The 19219-nt window shown below is 30.1% G+C and overlaps 3 protein-coding genes across 6 annotated transcripts; all 3 read right to left on the reverse strand.

The window, feature by feature from the left end:
* Positions 1-49: 49 nt before the first annotated feature.
* LOC148232042 (luciferin 4-monooxygenase-like) lies at positions 50-2733 on the reverse strand. The gene is made up of 7 exons (XM_088193348.1): positions 2713-2733; positions 2325-2648; positions 2065-2257; positions 1880-1999; positions 1256-1433; positions 838-1179; positions 50-764 (listed from the first exon to the last, which is right to left on the reverse strand). The coding sequence occupies exons 2-7, from the start codon at positions 2641-2643 to the stop codon at positions 327-329; spliced, it is 1590 nt and encodes a 529-aa protein (XP_088049474.1). The 5' UTR covers positions 2644-2648; positions 2713-2733; the 3' UTR covers positions 50-326.
* A 6158-nt stretch (positions 2734-8891) lies between these two features.
* Sf3a2 (splicing factor 3a subunit 2) lies at positions 8892-11629 on the reverse strand. Of its 2 annotated transcripts, XM_088193359.1 has the most exons (5): positions 11497-11615; positions 11095-11296; positions 10044-10210; positions 9711-9974; positions 8892-9331 (listed from the first exon to the last, which is right to left on the reverse strand). In XM_088193359.1, exons 3-5 carry the CDS (start codon positions 10195-10197, stop codon positions 8934-8936), a joined length of 816 nt encoding a protein of 271 aa, XP_088049485.1. In that variant the 5' UTR covers positions 10198-10210; positions 11095-11296; positions 11497-11615; the 3' UTR covers positions 8892-8933. The 2 variants fall into 2 exon arrangements, with proteins under 2 accessions (XP_088049485.1, XP_088049484.1); XM_088193358.1 differs by lacking the exon at positions 11095-11296 and having other exon boundaries at positions 11497-11629.
* Positions 11630-12866: 1237 nt separating this feature from the next.
* LOC148232044 (lysosomal acid glucosylceramidase-like) lies at positions 12867-19024 on the reverse strand. Of its 3 annotated transcripts, XM_088193352.1 has the most exons (13): positions 18837-19024; positions 18691-18760; positions 18488-18621; positions 18311-18425; positions 18119-18248; positions 16054-16210; positions 15823-15983; positions 15636-15759; positions 14794-14907; positions 14592-14736; positions 14439-14518; positions 14073-14350; positions 12873-14002 (listed from the first exon to the last, which is right to left on the reverse strand). In XM_088193352.1, the coding sequence occupies exons 2-13, from the start codon at positions 18746-18748 to the stop codon at positions 13903-13905; spliced, it is 1596 nt and encodes a 531-aa protein (XP_088049478.1). In that variant the 5' UTR covers positions 18749-18760; positions 18837-19024; the 3' UTR covers positions 12873-13902. The 3 variants fall into 3 exon arrangements, with proteins under 3 accessions (XP_088049481.1, XP_088049478.1, XP_088049480.1); XM_088193354.1 differs by lacking the exons at positions 12873-14002; positions 14073-14350; positions 14439-14518; positions 14794-14907; positions 15636-15759 and having other exon boundaries at positions 14616-14736; XM_088193355.1 differs by lacking the exons at positions 14794-14907; positions 15636-15759; positions 18119-18248; ... (2 more) ...; positions 18691-18760; positions 18837-19024 and having other exon boundaries at positions 12867-14002; positions 16054-16193.
* Positions 19025-19219: the final 195 nt, after the last annotated feature.

Raw genomic sequence — 19219 nt, forward strand, 5'->3', positions numbered from 1 at the left:
TTTACGCAACGTAAATAAACACGTTATCAAATTCAGGGAATTACGAATATTCCAAAATAATCTCTTTTATTTATTTGGTTTTATGCAGATATACTAAATACAATGTTTACAGTCATAACATAATATGTACATTGAATATTGCCTTCTATAAAATATTTTTACATGTTGTGTTAGTTATCTTCGTTTGCACTCTTGCACTCTAAAACATTTGTATAATCAATGGCTTATCAGATTACCGATTTGATAATAACTATTAACTGTTTTTTAAATATCCCAATTTCACAAGCAACAATAATGCCATATTATACATATAAATATAGCAATAACTATTCTGTTTTGACTAAATCTCTCTGTGATTTCAATTGTTTCCTGTCCACCTTCAAAGATTGGGTCAAAGGCAGAGAATCCAAGAAAGCTACACCGCCTCTAATTTGCTTCCATTCAGCTAGTTTATCTTTAACCACATTCCTGATATCATCAGCTGTAATTTGAGAGCCAGGCGTTTTTTCTACAAATGCCATAATTTCATCTCCACAATCAGATGGTTTTCCAACGATACAGCTTCTCATCACACCGTCTAATTTATCGATCACTGCTTCTAATTCGACTGGAGACACGTGGTATCCTTTATATTTCATCATCTCCTTTTTCCTGTCCAGGAAATATAAATTGTTTTCTTCGTCATAATAGAACAAATCTCCAGTTTTGAACCAACCATCTTCAGTTATAGTATTTTTCGTAGACTCGGGGTCGTTGTAATATCTCTAAAAATATACAATTCATAACAATAAATAATGAAGCGAGTTAGTAATAATTGAGTAGCACACTAATATATACCTTGAAACATGTAGGTCCCTTGACGAACAACTCTCCTTGTTTATTGGCTTCCAGTTGTACGTGCGTTTCAGGATCCACCACTTTCCAATTGACCCAAGGCAAAACTTTTCCGCAACAATTGGTCATGTCAGGGTTCACATTTCCTACGGATATCAATCCGCAACATTCGGTAAGACCGTAACAATTCTTTAACACTATATTGGGATTCTTCTCCATGACTTCTTTGACAAGTTTAGCGGATGGAACCGCACCCATGAACATAATATCTCCAAAACAACTCAAATCTGCTTCTTTGATGCAAGGGTGAGATAGCAAAGTAGATATTCCTACACCGCTGGATGGCTGTTAAAACAATATATAGATATTTAATGTTATACAACAAATATTTATAGAGTATGTTTGAATAATAATAACCAACCTTGTATTTCTTTATAGTTTTAATGATACATTCAGGTGTAAATGGCTTTGGACATTGTAATCTAGATTGTCCGGATAAGCCTGAAACTAAAATTGTGACCGTGCCCGATAGCCAAAATGTTGTTGATATAGCTAAATTTTGATGATTTGATAATTTTTCCGGATCCTGACCTAATGCTCTGTGAATAGTAAAAAATATTATTTTATTATATAATACATATAATAATTATTTTTATAATATTTATTTTTATTAAAATGATTTATTTTAGTAAAGCTTCAGAAGCATTTTGAATGATATCTGGAATATTGAAATAAATTAGATTATTGGTGATATACATATGTGTATTAGAATAGTTTTAGAATGTTTAATATGACTGTTTCAGTTCATAATATCTTGCTTAATGCTGCTTATGAAACGGTTTCCATGTTGAAAAATATTTAAAAGGGTATTCCAAAAGTGTTTTAAGGCAATATAAAAATAAGTACATACTGTAAGTATAAAAAAATATATTGTATGAAAATAGGTAATCATTGAATCATAATCCCTTACACAAATTGTGTTTTGTTGATTGAAGTGATAAAAATCATAACTTAAAAAATGAAATTAAAAAATACGATATCTTACATTATAATAAACGATACTGCCAACTGTTGATGGGTCATACACACTGCCTTTGGTTTTCCACAAGAACCACTCGTACAACTTATTAGAGCTATTGTTTCCTTAGCATTCAATTCAGTGACCCTTGAAAATAATTAAAAATTAAAAACTTATACAAATAACAGTTATGCAATCAATATATATCTTACTGAAATTCTTCTTCAGTGCCCGTAGGTTTTAAAAAGTCGGAAAATTTAGTGAATCGCTCCTCGCAATTTCCAAAAGCTACAATTTCAATCAAAAGTCCCATTTTCTTCAAAGCACTCTCGGCTACGGTGGTTTGGCTGTTTTCGCAGAATATTATGCTAGGTTTGCACAGATTCAACCAATGACACCATTCGTCTTTAAAGCATATACGAATATTAACATGCTATTGTATATTTATATGTAAGCAATCAAATATACTAACCGATAGTTTGATTTTGAGCGACGGGGAAAGTTGCAGCTCCAATGTACAACGAAGCATAAAATGGCAAGCAAATATCGTTATGATTCGGTCCACATAATAAAACGACACTTTCGTATCCGATTCCTCGACTCTTCAAAGCTTGAGCGACTCTTATGCTTCTCAAACGGACTGAGCCGTGAGTTTCTGAAATTTCGTTTAAAACATCGATTTGTTGAATCTTTTCAGAAAATCTCTTCATTGCTTCAACACATTTTCTTCCGAGATGGCAATCCCATTGATCGTCGATCGCGAACTTTGATGGTATATTAGTGAAAGACATCTTCGCTGCTGATAAAAAATGTATTAGTAGCGATAAGTATGTACTAAATAAGTATACTTGAAATCTTACCAAGATTTAAAGTTTGTCCAAGCACTTCTCTTTCCAAAATGAAATATTGATCTCGCGTTTCGGTTATATATTATTACAGTATTTTTAAGATTATCCAAAATATTTAAGATATGATAAAAACAATAATCAGCAATACAATGACTAGAGATGGCAAATCTCAGTTGAATGGCATATACCCAAAATTTTGGAATATTTTTTTTGTACTAGGAATTTCCATCAATTTGTAAAATATATTTATTTATAATTAAAAAAATATATATATAAGATAATTCTTAGAATATTATCTTGAAACACATGTTGTTTTGTTGATGTAATAAATTTTTATGTGAATCATTTAGGAAATTCAAATCAAAACAAACAAGCACTACATCTGTTTAGATTGTAAAGAAAGATTATGTGATTTGTGTAATCTGCGTAAAATAATAATCGCCATAAAAATTATTGACATATGTTATATTTTTATCTATTTATTTGTCAATATTCAGTATAAACTGCTAAATAGTTGTGTACTCTATAAATTGTTACATACATATTCACAAGTGTATAATCTTTTCAATATATTTTTATATACAAATTTAAAACTATCATTCTTATATCATACAAATAAATTTTCTGATAAAAAGGTTTGCAGACCTTAGTTCAGTCCATAAAACCCGACTGTTTTCGTATGTTATGTTTTCATTCCTGACTCCTTTACATTTTTTAAATCAACCGCGAATAAAACGAACTGGAAATGATAAGCAAATGAGAAACATATGATCTTAGTTATGTACTAATTCAAATTTAGTTTCTCTTTTCACTGCTTAAAGACAATATAAGCTAATTTTATATTTCATATAGCAAAATACCAATTTATTTTAATACCTTTTATGTTCACTATTGCTAAGATGGACTTGCCTGACCTTTATTTTTCCAAATAACACTGCAAAAATTCAATGATTATTACATAGATTAAGTATTATTATTTTTCCAGGCTTTGAATCACGTTGGGGTTCACCACTTTCTGGTTTTGAGGCCAAAGGGGTGTGACTTTGCAGCCAAAATAGCTGCCAGAAACAGTTTATTTTATAAACACATCAGGCGGTTGAGTTTAAATGGCAAATTTTGTAAGTCGGTTTTGTGTTGCTTGACGATTCACTGATGTGTCTCGTGCTGTGACTTCTAGGCATCTCTCCTGGTGCATATCTCATCGCGTCTCTCGCCGAGTCTCTGCCGCGTCTTCCTCCGTCTGTCTCCTCTGTGACCGAGTGTCATTCGAGTAATATATAGAAAATAAAGTTGGTTCATGACAGCTCTGACGAATTGCAGATGAATATGTTTGCGAGGCATTTGCATCGCTTCTTGGACACACCCATGAAATGTGTTTACGCCTTAAATAAAAACGGTTCGATCGTTTAACCAAATCAAGGGGTTAAAAACAGTAGAATTATGCAGAGAGTAGAACGCATTGTCTACCGTACATCCTTTCTACACAAATATTCAGGGGTGCGTATGACTGATTAACGTCTCAGGGCGGTTGTGGTTTGTGAAATATTTGCAATTCATATTTTTTTTTTGTCACGAGATCTTTCTTCCATTGTAATAAAAAATACAGTATGTGGTCTAACACTGAAGACCTTGCTTTCATTAGTTCAAAATGGTCGGTAGAATGATCTCTTAATGGTAAACAAAAATGATAAGTGATTTATTTGGGTTTTTTACATGTGTATCTGCGTGTTTTTTTATAGCTGATAAGGGTGACTAATTATTTTAAATTTTGCCTACTAAATAATTTTAGTGTGGACTTTCATCATCTAAGTATGTTGAGGTTTCGATATTATAAAATCTGTTTCTGAGGTATGCAATTTATTAATTGATTGTGGCTTAATTTTTTAAAACATTATTACACGTATTATGTATTGTGTCATCACACATAAACTCAATCAACACATTTAAAACAACTATCAAAATCATTATCTATAAACATGTTTTTATATATCAGATGTATGTATAACATCGCATGATGTAAAACTGTCTAAGATAATCCGTTTGTCGAAAAAATATATGTTTATTATATGGCTAATTTTAATATTTTGTATGTAAATATATCATTTAAACATCATTTTATATACATATTTTATTTGAACATATGATACTTATAAAATGTATAGCAAAACTCAGAGTTGGATTCTGACAAGAAGTCTATTATAGCTATTTAAAATGATAGAACAATTATATATAAGATGAACGGAATATTGCTCCCAGGACGATCACGCCCACGAATATTGCTCTCACCAAAACTTCTCTCACAGAATATAACCGACACGGAACATCGCTCTCGTGGAATATTACTCTCACGGAACATTGCTCCCGTATTTTTAATTTGCTGCATGTATGTATATCGGGAGTATAAATTTCAAACTAAATTAGCGTGTCAGATTTCAAACAAACGGCAATCAGGATCTATGCACTTGAAAAAAATATTTTATATCGATGTTTCCCGTATTATATTGTAAAAACCTAGACATACATTTTTAACTTCAGGGATTTACAAAGCCAGTCTCAAAGTAAATGTTTGTTTGGCGCATAGGCGTTATATCATAACGGTCATTCGAATGTGTATTTTGGTGAAATTCCAGTCGCCTATGCAGCAAACAAACATTTACTTGAGACTAGCTTAGTAATTCCATGAATTAAAAATTTTGTGTCTAGGTTTTTATAATATAATACGGGAAACATCGATATAAAATATTATTTTCAAATCTATGGATCAACATTGTCGTTTGTTTGAATTCTGACTTCTAATTCTAATTTAGTTTGAAATTAATACTCCCGATGTACATACATCCAGAAAAATAAAAAAATGGGAGCAATGTTTCGCGAGAGTAATATTCATTCGAGCGATGTAACGTGTGGGTAATATTACATAAGAGCAGTTTTTGTGAGAGCAATGGTCGTGGGCGCAATCGTCATGTGAGCAATTTTTCACCGAACCATTTAAAATGTGCGTTAATAGTAAATATCAAAGGGTACATTCTTACCACAATAAGTTAATATCATTATTTGATTTGTCCTTCAATTTATAAATAACAACAGAAATAATCTAAATCTGATTACTCATATTGAACAATACAAATTGTACGTCATTAATCATATTTTAAATAATTATACATTATCTACATGACTTGGCTAGCAATTAATTCAGATTAGAATCATTTATAAAGGGAAAAAACACAATTGATGTAATAAAAGTATTCTTAGTTAATTTTGTATTTATATACAATTTTTGGGTTTTAAGAAATATAGAAATTAGACGTTTTTTATTCTAGTTTTACGTATTGTTTTTTGTAAACAATTTGACTTATAGGAAATTATGAAGCGTCATAAATATACTATATAATTATAATATTACTAATCATGTTAAACTATAAGGATATTCAAAATAAAATTTAATGATACAGGGGTAAAAAATAATTAGTTAAATCCAATAAATAAGGCTGCCGATTTATTAAAAGTATTTTTTATAACAATTATTTTTAGTTATATGGTTATTATCAATGTTGCGGCTGTTTGGTATTTTAATGCAGCTCCACTATTAATTCAAAACTACAAAAAATAATATCCTAAATTCCAATTTCACGTCACACAAAAAAAGACTGAGTTGAAGCTGAAAAATGATTTGAAAATCTATGTATCATTCAGTTTGACCCTCGACGAATCAACATACATTTAAGCTAATCCGCAGTTAGCTGTGTTTGCTCATTATGTTTCTACAGTAGTAATTATGCAAGAAGAAATGGTCGATTTAGTAGCACTCAAAGAATCAGCTCGTGGTGTCGATATCAAGAATGCACATAGCGCAATATTGAACAAAGCTGATGTATCCCATAAAAAGTTGTAAGTGTAGCAAATGACGGAGCACCTACAATGCTAGTTAAAAATGTAGACATAACTGTTCCTGACTGACATAATGGAACATATGCAATTTTTGACTTTAAAGACAATTAAATCATTTTCGCTGTTTAAAAATCAAATCTCTTGAGAACAAAGATAAAAAATCTTTATGAATTTCGAGGAAAGTAAAAATAATCATTGGCAGATATCAGTCTGAGATTTAAAGATCTGAGGAATTTAGATCATACTATATCATTATTTATTAATCTATTTGAAATGGACTTGATACGCTATGTATTTCTTAATTGGTGCTCCCCGAAACATCAGCTGGAAAAATATAATTAATATAAATTCAAGATCTTGCTTTGAAATTACATCACAAGGCATTTACATCTCCAATAGAATTTTGATAACTTGTTTCGGAATCAAAGTACCCCATATTAAGAAAAGCTGCTTGCCAACTTATTTTGATTTTCGATACAACCTATTTCTGTGAATCCCTGTACCCATCTATGAAATTTATCAAATCAAAGCACCGTTCACTAAGTGTGAACGAATCAACACCTTACGGAATTGTAACCTACAACCCTAACAAACTACAAGCCAGATTTTAAACAAAAACAAGTCCAAACTCACAAATTCAATTACTGATTTAAAAATGAATAAATAAAACAATTTATTATTTGCTCGTTTGTTGTTAAAAATAGTATGCATTTATATAAAATATATTTATGTAAGCATAATTAATAATAAACAATTTTCTAAATCATCGTTTCTGATTCCCTCAAAGAAAACTATGTGGTTCCTACTGACATGAAGTTTGGCTAGAACCTGTTATATATGTTACAGTGAATGTGTAATATACCAGTGAAGTTATATTTTTGTGAACAAATACAGTTTTATGGATACTAAGCAGTAAAATTATATTTATATTAGTGAATATATAACTTTAAAGGTAATACACATTTACTGTAACATAAATATTAAAAAGACTACCAACAGACCTCATATATAATATATGCAGAATATAAAATATTATTTACAACTTTTTTCAAAGTGATTTTGGGAATTTTCTTATACATTTTATTTCTTATCGCCAAAAATATATTAAGTTATAAATCAAGTTGCAAAAATATTATTAGTTTTCTTAAGATTTAAATTTACAAATTACTTATCTTCGTCCAATATTTTATAGTACTTTCCATTATTGTCTGAATATATTTATCTCTTACAGAATCTTGTGATAACTGAGAACAAGTTCAAAGATGCATCTGCTCAGATGATTAGAAAATTATAACATATTTTAGTTTCCATGGAAGTGAAAATTATTACATTATCTACTTTATCTTCATCTTGACTACATATTTATCCAAGCACACAAAGTTCTACTACTGCATAACTTCATTGAGGGTATAATAAATAGTTTTCCAGTATTGCAACATATTCAGCATAGAAGAGAAAATTACCAAACAAATAAATAAAATTATTGTATATATTATACAAAAACAAATTCTAAAGAATTTTGCACAAAAAATATTTTCACTCTTTTAATTTTGGGATTGCCTTATAAAATCGTTGGAGTAAGCTTTTATTTTTTAACTTCGTCATTTAATGCGTAGTTTAAGAACGAGTTTTTTTATTTCAATGTTATACTCTCACATTTGCTACTGTATGTGGTCGTTTACTCTAAGGTGTATGATGAGACATGCATGTTTCTTCTTGCGTTTTTTGTTGGATAATGAGCAGCTCTGAGCTGTTTTTTTATGAGTCGATCAGTGACAGCAATGGCTATTTCTTTTTCATAAACATGACTTCATGTTTTAGATTCACTGCATAATATGGTCTATTCATGTCATTGCCACTAATAGAAATAACATGGCCGTTGATTAATTTCTCCTCTTAGCATAATAAGGATTTTTGAATAGTGATACTGCGAATGAAGCCTGGTCAACTCTTCCATGTTACATGAATAGCAGTGTTGACGAATAGTACTTTTACCCTGATAAATGCGGAATTTAGTTTTATACCTTACTTTTTTTATAAAATACATAGCAGTTTTGTTTGTAATATAAAGGAAACATGCCACTAAATGATATTCTAATTTCTTCATACTAAAATATGGAGTTTTTGTAATCAATGGTAATTTTTTATTTTACTCGCTAACAGCATTGAAATAAAGTTTTGGATTGACGTATACATCTAATGTAGTTAACGGGTTAATTTAATATGGTTTACTTAATCTAGGATTAGGTTTTTAAAAATAATATAATATTATGGTTTCTAGTTCTTCATTAAAAATACAAATATACTTAAGAGGTAATTTGCAATTTATTCCATATAAAAGTACATTACATATTAGGTGGTGGTGGTGGAACTGGCAATAACGGTGGAGGTGGTGGTACAGGGTTAAATATTGGAGGGCGTGGAGGAGGTGGCACGCCCATCATCGGCGGAGGAGGCATAGGTGGACGAAGACCAGGCGGAGGCATAAGCTTCGGCGGAAGCATCGGTCTATACATCTCGATTTTGAATGCAAATTGCAAGAAAAACTGTTTAGTGTCCTTGTTCCAATGAGTCCAGAATTTATTATCGTGCTTTTCGACTTCTCTACTCGGAACTTTAAACGCAATAGTTTCGTATGGCTCGGCAGCAAATAATAAGTATTGCCATTTGCGATCTGGCGGTTCAACTTTTTGCTCATAAGCCGACATGAAGCGATGTCTTGGAAAAACTCCTTCGGATATTTCTGTAAATAAATATTATTTTTTTCATCAAATAGATGATTTAATCACTAATCGAACGATAAACATGTTTTAGACAAATCTAGCAAAAAGAGGTACAATATATTTTAGATAAGACTATAAGTACATATGAAGAAAGGTAAAAGGTGAATTGAGCAAGAAAAAAACATTAATGACCGATCGCAGATCAAGGGTTCAACTTGTAAATGCATTTTTCAAATTAGTTGAATTTTTAGTATCAATTTATAAGAGAATAAAAATTAGTTATGTAATAGAAAAATATTTAACGGGAAAATTATATCAAACAGTCTTAATGCATTGTAACTATCTGTGTTATAAAAACTTAATAGTTTAAAGTATAATAAAAAAGGAATTATTCTTTACCAGGATAATCAACTTGAAACAGTAAGCTTTGTTGTCCAGTTTCAGGGTCTCTTTGTTTCGTCACTCGATAACCAGGACGACCGATCTTAACGAACTTTTTAGGTTCAATTCTGGGTTTCTCCGGAGCGAACTGTAGGGGCGATTCCTTTGCTTCGGTGGCAGCTCTGCGAGCTAAATTTGCTTGATGTTTTTTACCCTGTGTGTGTGCCAAATAGCTTCCCTCATTGTTGTGAAGAGTGAGACACAGCTTACATTCATACGATCCTGTAAACATATTTTCATATTAAAAACAATTGTGAATGTCATTAAAATAATAAAAGTAAGGTGACTAACCGAGATGATTTTTCATAAAATATGGATCCTTATTTAAGTCGATGGTCTCGAGAGCGAGCAATCTTAATCTTTCGCGACGATCGCGGTTGCTCTCTGACCAAGAAGCTACACCACCTCCTCCGGTTTTTCCTCCGGGACGATTTTGGAAATCCATGATTGATTATTGTCTGAAAATATTAAAAAATAATACAATAAATAACTTATTATAACTTCTACAAAATTTTTTATGTAAAAATATTCATATTGAATGAAAAAATATTTAATCATTAATCATCTATATTTTTATTTTATATTAGGGATGATAATATAATGATAAAATAGATTCCGCTCTGCATATTTTACTTCATAATTTACAAAAAGGCTTATAGATTAACCGTTTACTTAGTGTCTTACGTAAGCGAACTCGACGCGATGCGAAATACCAAACAGTCGCTATTGCTTGAAGTGTCCTACGTGGCTCATGTAGAACATTTCAAGCGGCAGCGACTGTGTTATTTTCGCGCCGCTTCGCGTTCACGTAGATACCGACTTAAGGACGGGTTCTGGGGATTATCGATTTTCAAAGAATTATATATTATGAATCATTATTTCTATTGTTCAATTTTATTATTATACTTCTCATTTAATTTGGTGAAAATAAATAGATCTATTAACTTAAGCCATATTTGTGAGTTTTTATATCACCAAGATTAATTTGTACTTGATCTGATAGAAATGTTCCAATTTAGAAGAATGCTTCATCGGCTATTTTTTTTTGATTTGTAGTTAAATCTCCCTTAATATTTAGAATTGGTTATTATTAGCATCATTAAACATTTTATTATAGTAACCAATTTTTCTTCAATAAGCAGTTACAGCATTTCTAGCAAGATTTAATTTCTGGGTTAACACATCACGGTCTGCTATTTTCGCAAAATTTTAAATACATATACCTATTTCTACATGTTTGTAAAAAGTAAAGTCCTTGCTTTTGTTAAATGACTGACAACACAGACAGTCTAATCTACACTTATAACTATTGTATTTCATTGTATACTATAATTAGGCTTACCATACAACCCGGTTCTTACTATCGGCCCCAGTTTCACAAAATTTCCGAGGTTATCTTTTTTTTAGCTTTTACCAGCATCCCATATACCATCCTAGCACACCTTAGCATCCAAAGATGAGCAACGATTTCCGAGATGACCATTTTTAGCTGTCTCCGTTTACAGCTTTATAATCATGGTAAGCCTAATTAGCTATAATACTCACTAAAAACCATAAATCACGGTTCAATGTTTTATTAACTTATACAATTGGAAAGTTCTTGTCTATTCGATAATATAAAATATTAAGCAATATAACTGTTTGAGGTTATGTCATATAGATGGTCAAATTTCACAACCTGTCAGCGGCATTTATATGATGAGTTCTAACTTATAATTAATATCATTATAAAGTGAATTCTTACATGTACTGCGTTTTTATGAAGAGACAATCATAATTATCCGAACGAAGAGGTTAGCTAGCGTACGTCAAAACGACGCCAAACGATATGCTGCCTTGGCCTTAACGCGTGTTTGTTTGACCATCAAAATGTAGTTGTAATTTTCGAACTTAAAATTGATTTAAAATTAATTAAAGGGTATTTTAAAACTATATTATATTTTATTACTAATAAAATTATTACTTTTGCTTAATTTTATATTATAGTTGAATTTTTCATATGAAAATAATGATACTTTAATTATTGTGTAAAGTTATTTCATTATTTAATTATATAAAAAAAATATATTTTATCGATAAATTTTAAGCATAACTAGTAAAATAATATTAGATTATGGCAATGTGACACAAATTTACCGTTACAAATATTTTATTTACTGTATAAGGTTATTTAATTATTGTTTGACTCCATATACACAATAATCGACGGTACTGATGATATTTTAACTTGTTCGATTACGGTTGTTAAATAATTATTATCATCAGTTTTATTGTTTATTGGGGCATAGTTCTGTGGTCTTGTCTTGAAAAGTTTGAAATCGTATCTATGTCGTGCAAGTAGATAAAAAGCATCGTCCCGGAATGATTCACACCGGAATAATTCCAATGCACGTGTCTGGCATTGAGATTATGGGTTAAAATAATCGAATCCCTATGAGCAAACACCGCACTGAGTACATTAGAGGTCAATTCACATCCTGGGGAAGTATACCCTGTGACAATTTTTATTGTTCTATTTTATGCATGCCCACTGGAATGATGACAATGCAGTAAGTTAGGTCCCTTGGAGTACACCCAATAGTATTGCGGGAGAGGAAGGGGGGGGGCGGCATTTGCTTAGCGCGGTATTTTCGCGATGGAAGGACCGTTCGTGTATATTTCTCCACGAATAGCTAAGAGTTGAGTTGAATAAGAGAAAATAATAAACAACTGCTTAAAAAATATTTTTGGTCGGCCTTAACATTTGTCCAGTTTCTTAGAATCGGTGAAAGCCGAAGTGACACCAGATGTTCATTGTTTGTTATCCTATATAATAAAATGTCTGATATCCATCAACATATTTAATCAAACTCAAACCTGTTATGCATGCGCTTATGTTTTATTTTCAGCTATAAGGATTCGATAAATTAAGGTGTTAACCTCTATTCTAATCGTAATTCATCTTTATAAATACATTTAAAAAAAACACCATTAAAAAGTTTTAATATATTTTATTTATTAAATTAAATATGTTATAGTATTAGTTTGCCACAAAAAGGTATTAACTAACATAGTCCTTTAATAATATTTTAAAAAAATCATAATGTATTTAAAAGTTTTGTTATTAGAAAATGCTATTAATAGTCTATTAGTAAAGCAATAAAGTATGTATAATAGTATATATTATATAACACACATATATGAGAAGCACCTATATATAAATCTACCATAAAGTTTTTTAATATCATCTATTAAAGGACACTGATAAAATATATACTATTTTAACAACTTAAAGACAACCGTTGCCTATACCTCTAAAAATATGAAAACTACATTACATCAATAATCTATAATTTCTATACATATTAAGGAACTTAGGTCTAATGGGTTTGCAACTATTGCGACCCCATGACTAATATTTAACAGAAAATGCGCATTATTAGAAAAAATAATTGTAAGATATAACCAGATAATTGGACTGCACTAACGTTCTTTTTACAAAACTTGATAATATTTGTTTATCATTAAAATACTACGCTTAATCATAATAATCCATACATTTATAAAATCAGTGACTACGGCAAGAGCAAATTTAAATTTTAGCGTGGACATAAAGTGCTTTAACACACATTTATTTAGCCGTTTAAATTTAAATTTTAGTAATTTTAGCAATTGTAAAATGTTTCTGTATTTTAAATTTATCCTCCTTTCCTCTATGAGAAGTCGGCGTGCAACCTTAATATGAGAAGACCTGTCTTACCGGTGCTCGGAGAACCATAAATAATACAGTAAAGGTTTTACTAATTTTATTTTATTGTACGTATCATACATAGGTTCGTCACCGCGTCCGCTCAGTACGGGAGCCAGTAGTACAAGAGTGACTGGGTGAGACATCTCTTGGTTATAACAACATTTCCAATGACCATAACGCAAATTCATTAAAACATATCATACTATTACTATAACTATTATTATAACTATTATTTAATAACAAATAATAATATGTATTTTTAATTTTGTAATAAGCGTTTAAATCAACGCCTGGATAAAATTATTTTTTAATTCAGCCATAGCTTGCAACACTTTATATTGTATTACAAATTGGAATTATTAGTATTTGTTATACCAGGTTTCAGAGACTTTATAAATCAAACTGAACCCAATCTGAATGTCACCAATATAATATCGTATTAAAGGAATGGCCAAAAATGTCGATTTCGATATAGCCTATACCCTCCTCATATATTACGATGTGTCTCCGATTCGGAAATCTAAAATTCAAATTATATATTGAATATAATAAAAACGTGAGTATATACTATTTTATTTTATAATACTTACGGATTGTAAAATATTACGACGATTCCTCCGTCAGGTCGTAAAAACCCGACATGTTGAATATCTCCAGAAAATAATTGAACTTCTACCCTTATAGAGCCACGAGGCAAGAATTTGCTAAAATGACCGATTGCGTAAAACATGGGTTGCTTTAAAAATTCATCATTGTCGATATCTACAATAACGCTGGAGTCTACACGATTCGTCGACCACGTAGGACCACCTTCGTGGTCCAAACATAAATTCCAATCCATCCAACCAGAATGCCAATGGTTCAAATTCTACAATTATATTTTGCATTAATATTTTTCATAGTTATTTATATATAAATTAACGCAATAATTTTAAATTTAATATAAACAAATTAACCTGTAATATATTGCCAAAATACCATTCAGCCCTAAACCACGAGCCTAATGCGATATCTTTGTCCATCCACGAAACAGTACCTATGAAAAGTGGTACAATATTAGAATCAACATATTTAAATAGATTGAAGGTTTGCGTGGGAATAGTTAATACCATAGCATGCTTCAGTCAAGAGAATAATCTTATCTGGAATAGAAGCGTGAGTGTCGTCCATAAGGCTTGGTGGCATGTAACTGTCACTGTAATAATGAGTAGCAATTCCGTCGAAGTATTTTGATGCATTTTCATCATTTATTATCTATAAACAAAAAAAATATTTACAAATGATATTATTTTATTACAACATGCTTATTACCCAATCGACTGCCCATGGAAGGATAAACTTTGACTCGTCCAAAAGCAGAAATTTTAAATAGGAAAATTTTGAATTTCGAATAGTTGGTCCAAAATTATTTCCTACCCAGTTTATCTTTAAAAAAGGGCAATATTTATAAAATTATCATTTTTTTGATATATAATATAATCATTGCTAAGGGTTGGCCGGCGTGAACATTCGAACCAAGATTATTATACATAAGCGCAAAAAACAGTCTATAATAGGTATATCCACTAAAATTTCGTAGCGTAATATTTAAAGTTGTTTAATATACAGTCAAATTAAATATTAAATACTTGCAACAGGGTCACATTTCTGCATCACAATTATACAATTATTAGGTTTCTTGGAGGTTAAGTACATTGCCATTATCGAAGTAGACTATTTAACATTTAAACATATCATGGCAATTGGAAAAATAAATATCAAGTCCTATTCAAACCCCACATGAATTATTAATCAGAATACAGTTTCCAGATTTATAACACCTATTCATAAATCTTCTGAAAAACATCACAAGTGCAAGATAAAATGATTCGCTCTCAATTGGCCTCGTCTCTTATTCGTCCAAGCTTCCTTTAATGATTATTATAAAATATGTGATGCTTGGTCACAATAGAAATTATTGGTAAGTAACAACGGCTACAGAAATTAATTTCAGACACAAATCACCAGCAATCACTCGTCGATTACCGGTGTATCGCAATAATATACTGAAGTTATTATCATTAACAAATATGGTACATTATAATTATCGAAGGATTTTTCGCGAAGGTATAATAGCCTTCGAAGGTTTCCGCCGGCTGACTCCTGGTCATTACATATTCCTTCATTCCCCATCCTACTGACATAATATCATAATACCCGACACGTGCATGTGATGGTTCATTTCCAGGGGTTATACCCCAAAACTTAATTCCATGCTTATCGTACTCTTCTAAAAATCTCAAATGTTTTTTTATTATCATTTTATCTTTACATTAAGATATTAATATAAAATAATCTTACTTCAGATGGTAGTCTGCCCACGTTTGAAAATATTTCTTTATTAATTGACCAGCTCCTCCAAACAAATGATTGGTTTTCATCCATGTTGGTGAACCCCAAGAACAACCCAATAGAAATAGCTCACTCGTTGTTAAACTCCGAGCTTCTTTAATAATTGGAATCTTGAAAAAAAATAAGAACCAATATCATCTCAATACTAATAGGTAGTATTATTTATTTTGATGTATGTACCTTATATTTGAGATCTTCCACTTCAAGAGAAAAGTTGCTCAACAGCATATCATCTTTTGGGTACATGTTGTATGCGTAAGGACGAAGCGAAAAATCTGATCCACCAATTGGTACTCTAATTATATTATATTCGATTCCAGTCTTGCTAAAATATGATCTAAGATAACAGATACAAATTAGGTATTACATTTTTATAAGCTAGGTATGTATATACTAGGGATTTTATCTAAAGATTTTTTTATACATTTGAAATTTTATGTCGAATTAGGTTTATATTTAAAAAAATTAGAAACAATTCGTCATATATGTTTTGCTTGTCATTTTTCTTTAATGTTAAATCACTATTTTCGTATAATTATAGCACTTTTTGAGTCTGCTGCAGAATAATTCAGCAGATACAATAAAGTAATAATAATTGTTTTTAAAGTAAGAATTCAATTAAAAAAAATAATCTTTAAACAGAGATACATTAATTACTAAGTTAGATACAACGATTGTCGTGTAGTTACAAAAGAGTGGTTACTATTTTGAAAAAAGGAAAAAATTGTTGTATTGAAAACATTTATCAGGTTGTTCCATATTTTTAAGGTGAGGTAACGTGTAATGCTTTTACTGAATTATTTATTCTCCATCTTTTAATACAATTATTCTCCACATGTTAATAATTTTTTTATGTCTAATTCGAAAAATAATATATCTTTGGAAGCAATAAATTATTTAATGTCGTTTTTTATATCCATTTTTGTATAATTTTCAGGGATTATTATTATTATCATTATTATTATCCATTTTTGTATAATATTTCAGGGATCTAGAAAGGCTGTCTTGGTGTAAAATTACTGACTTTTTATGGTCTGAGTGGTTTTTAAACGAATTAGCTGAGCACACTATGTGTGCTCAGCTAATTTGTATAATTGTTTGCCTATAATCCAATAACTCATAATTAATTATGCCTTTCATATCCCAACAAATGCATAATATTATCTTATTGGGATGTAATCCTGTTCTTGGGGTTGGAATTGGGAATTGATTGACTTCCAACTACTGCCTTTTACGTCGCATGTTAAAATAAAGGATCAATTTTTTATCATTAGTAACAATTCTACTCAAAAATAAATCTTTCTGTTCAAGAATCATTAATTTTTGGCATATTGAGATTCGCTACATTTTCCCTGGCAATTGATGAGATACCCATTTTCTGCAAGTTATTTTTTTAAATGTCTGTAAACTGATAAAGGCGATATGTTGAGTTTTTGTGCAAAATTCTGTATCGTTAATCTCGGATTTGCTTTGACGGCAGCCCTAATATTTACAATTACAACCCCTAAGACGACGCACCTTTACGTAGATATTAAAAAAGAAATTCAAAATATTCCCGAAACGAAATTCTTAGAACCACATTTGCCTTTCTAAATTTAATGGTATGCCTGCCCATTGCATTACATATGCTTCTAACTGCTATTGTCGCAAGACTATTTAATCTCCACTGCCATTGTTGATTTAGGGATGAAAATATTGAAATAAAAAATATTCGGTTCTAAAGAGCATCATTGATACGACTACTGTTAAAAAACACCGAAAGTTATAGAAATTAATTTATAAAAAGTTGTATATATTTGCAAATGTAAGAAAAAAAGCAAAGACGTGTGAGACAACCTGATGTTCACGCCCACAGAACGTGGATCGCTTACATCAGAGATTTATTACTAAATAAGTCAAAATTATACGGCGGAGATTGATTACAAAAAATATTTGCAGCCTTTAAGTTGACGTCACTAATTGCAATACTTTTTGGAGATCTTTTGTCTCATAAATAGTTAATAAAAAAACATTAAAATTGTAAAACTGATGTAATATATATTTGTATTGTATATCTATTACGTCATATACAATTATTATATATAGAATAGTAATTTTACATTATTTGAGGAATATACCTACAGTTATTTAAATAAATTTAATAAATGTGCTTTCCTAAAATGTCATTATATACTATTTAAATTATCAAAGTATGAGATTTGATTCAAGAGATTCTAAATAGTACCGAAAAATAAAATCACTATACCTCAGCAAGTTTGCTCTAGAGCCGTTGCTCAAATGGATTTGAAGATAGTTAGAAGTGTCGGTTACAGAGCCACCGAATCCTATAATTGTTTGATATTGTGTTTTTCGATTAATCATAAGAATAACATTTCCTGTTAAAAAATATATAGGTTAGAATAATATATATTTTTATGGTAAACAATCACAAACTAACCGAGCTTTCCTGTTAAGTAAAAGTTCAGGACAACACTTATATCATTCTGTCTAACCAGCCTTATGGTAGATGAAGTTTTTATAAAGCCAGTTTGCTTTTGAAATCTTAATGTGTTCTAAAATACATAATGATATAAAAAATTCTAAATTAAACAAATTATGCGAAATACTTGTATACCGCTGATGACTGAAATGCTAGGTATTGTCCTTTGGGGAGAGGTTTTATTTCATCAATTTCATCACAGTATGTTGAATTGCAGACACACACAAATGAGGTACGATTATATCTTCTCTGTATACATGGTTTATAGGCTGATATAAAATTTAAATTAATTATGCTTCGTACTTATATTATATATTTTACTAAATATTAATATTCACCGATTGAAGTATAACTCAAAAATAAAATAAAAAGTATACAAATGGCATAATATTTCATTTTTATAAATTTCTAAAATAATAAAATATAATTATTATTAATCTTTATTTATTTTTTTAACAAATCAAATTTACATAATTGCACTTACTGTTTACAATTTTCCCTTAAATATTAAACACTACCGCATTGCTTGAATAATACACGAAAACTACTTAGTTTCTCTTATTTTATACTAACATGATGTCTATTTTTTATAATATCAGTATTATTTGCATAATGTATGTATACTACTTACCATTTAGTATTGAAATTCTTCGACAGCATATGAGTTATTTTAAAGAGGAAAACAGAGGCCATATACTCTTTAAAAAGACAGTTCAGATACCGTGTTTATAATAATAAATATAGTACAAATATTAATATGTTTCAAGAGAAACACTTTATTAGAAATTGTAGTTTAATAAAAATAATATTTAATAATAATGATAGTTCAGGATTAAGTCACTATAATTTCAGATAGACCTCTCTTAG

This window comes from Plectrocnemia conspersa, unplaced genomic scaffold, assembly GCF_051122295.1.
Source record: "Plectrocnemia conspersa isolate PC_06_02 unplaced genomic scaffold, ASM5112229v1 ptg000009l, whole genome shotgun sequence".
Taxonomy (NCBI): Eukaryota; Metazoa; Arthropoda; class Insecta; order Trichoptera; family Polycentropodidae; genus Plectrocnemia; species Plectrocnemia conspersa.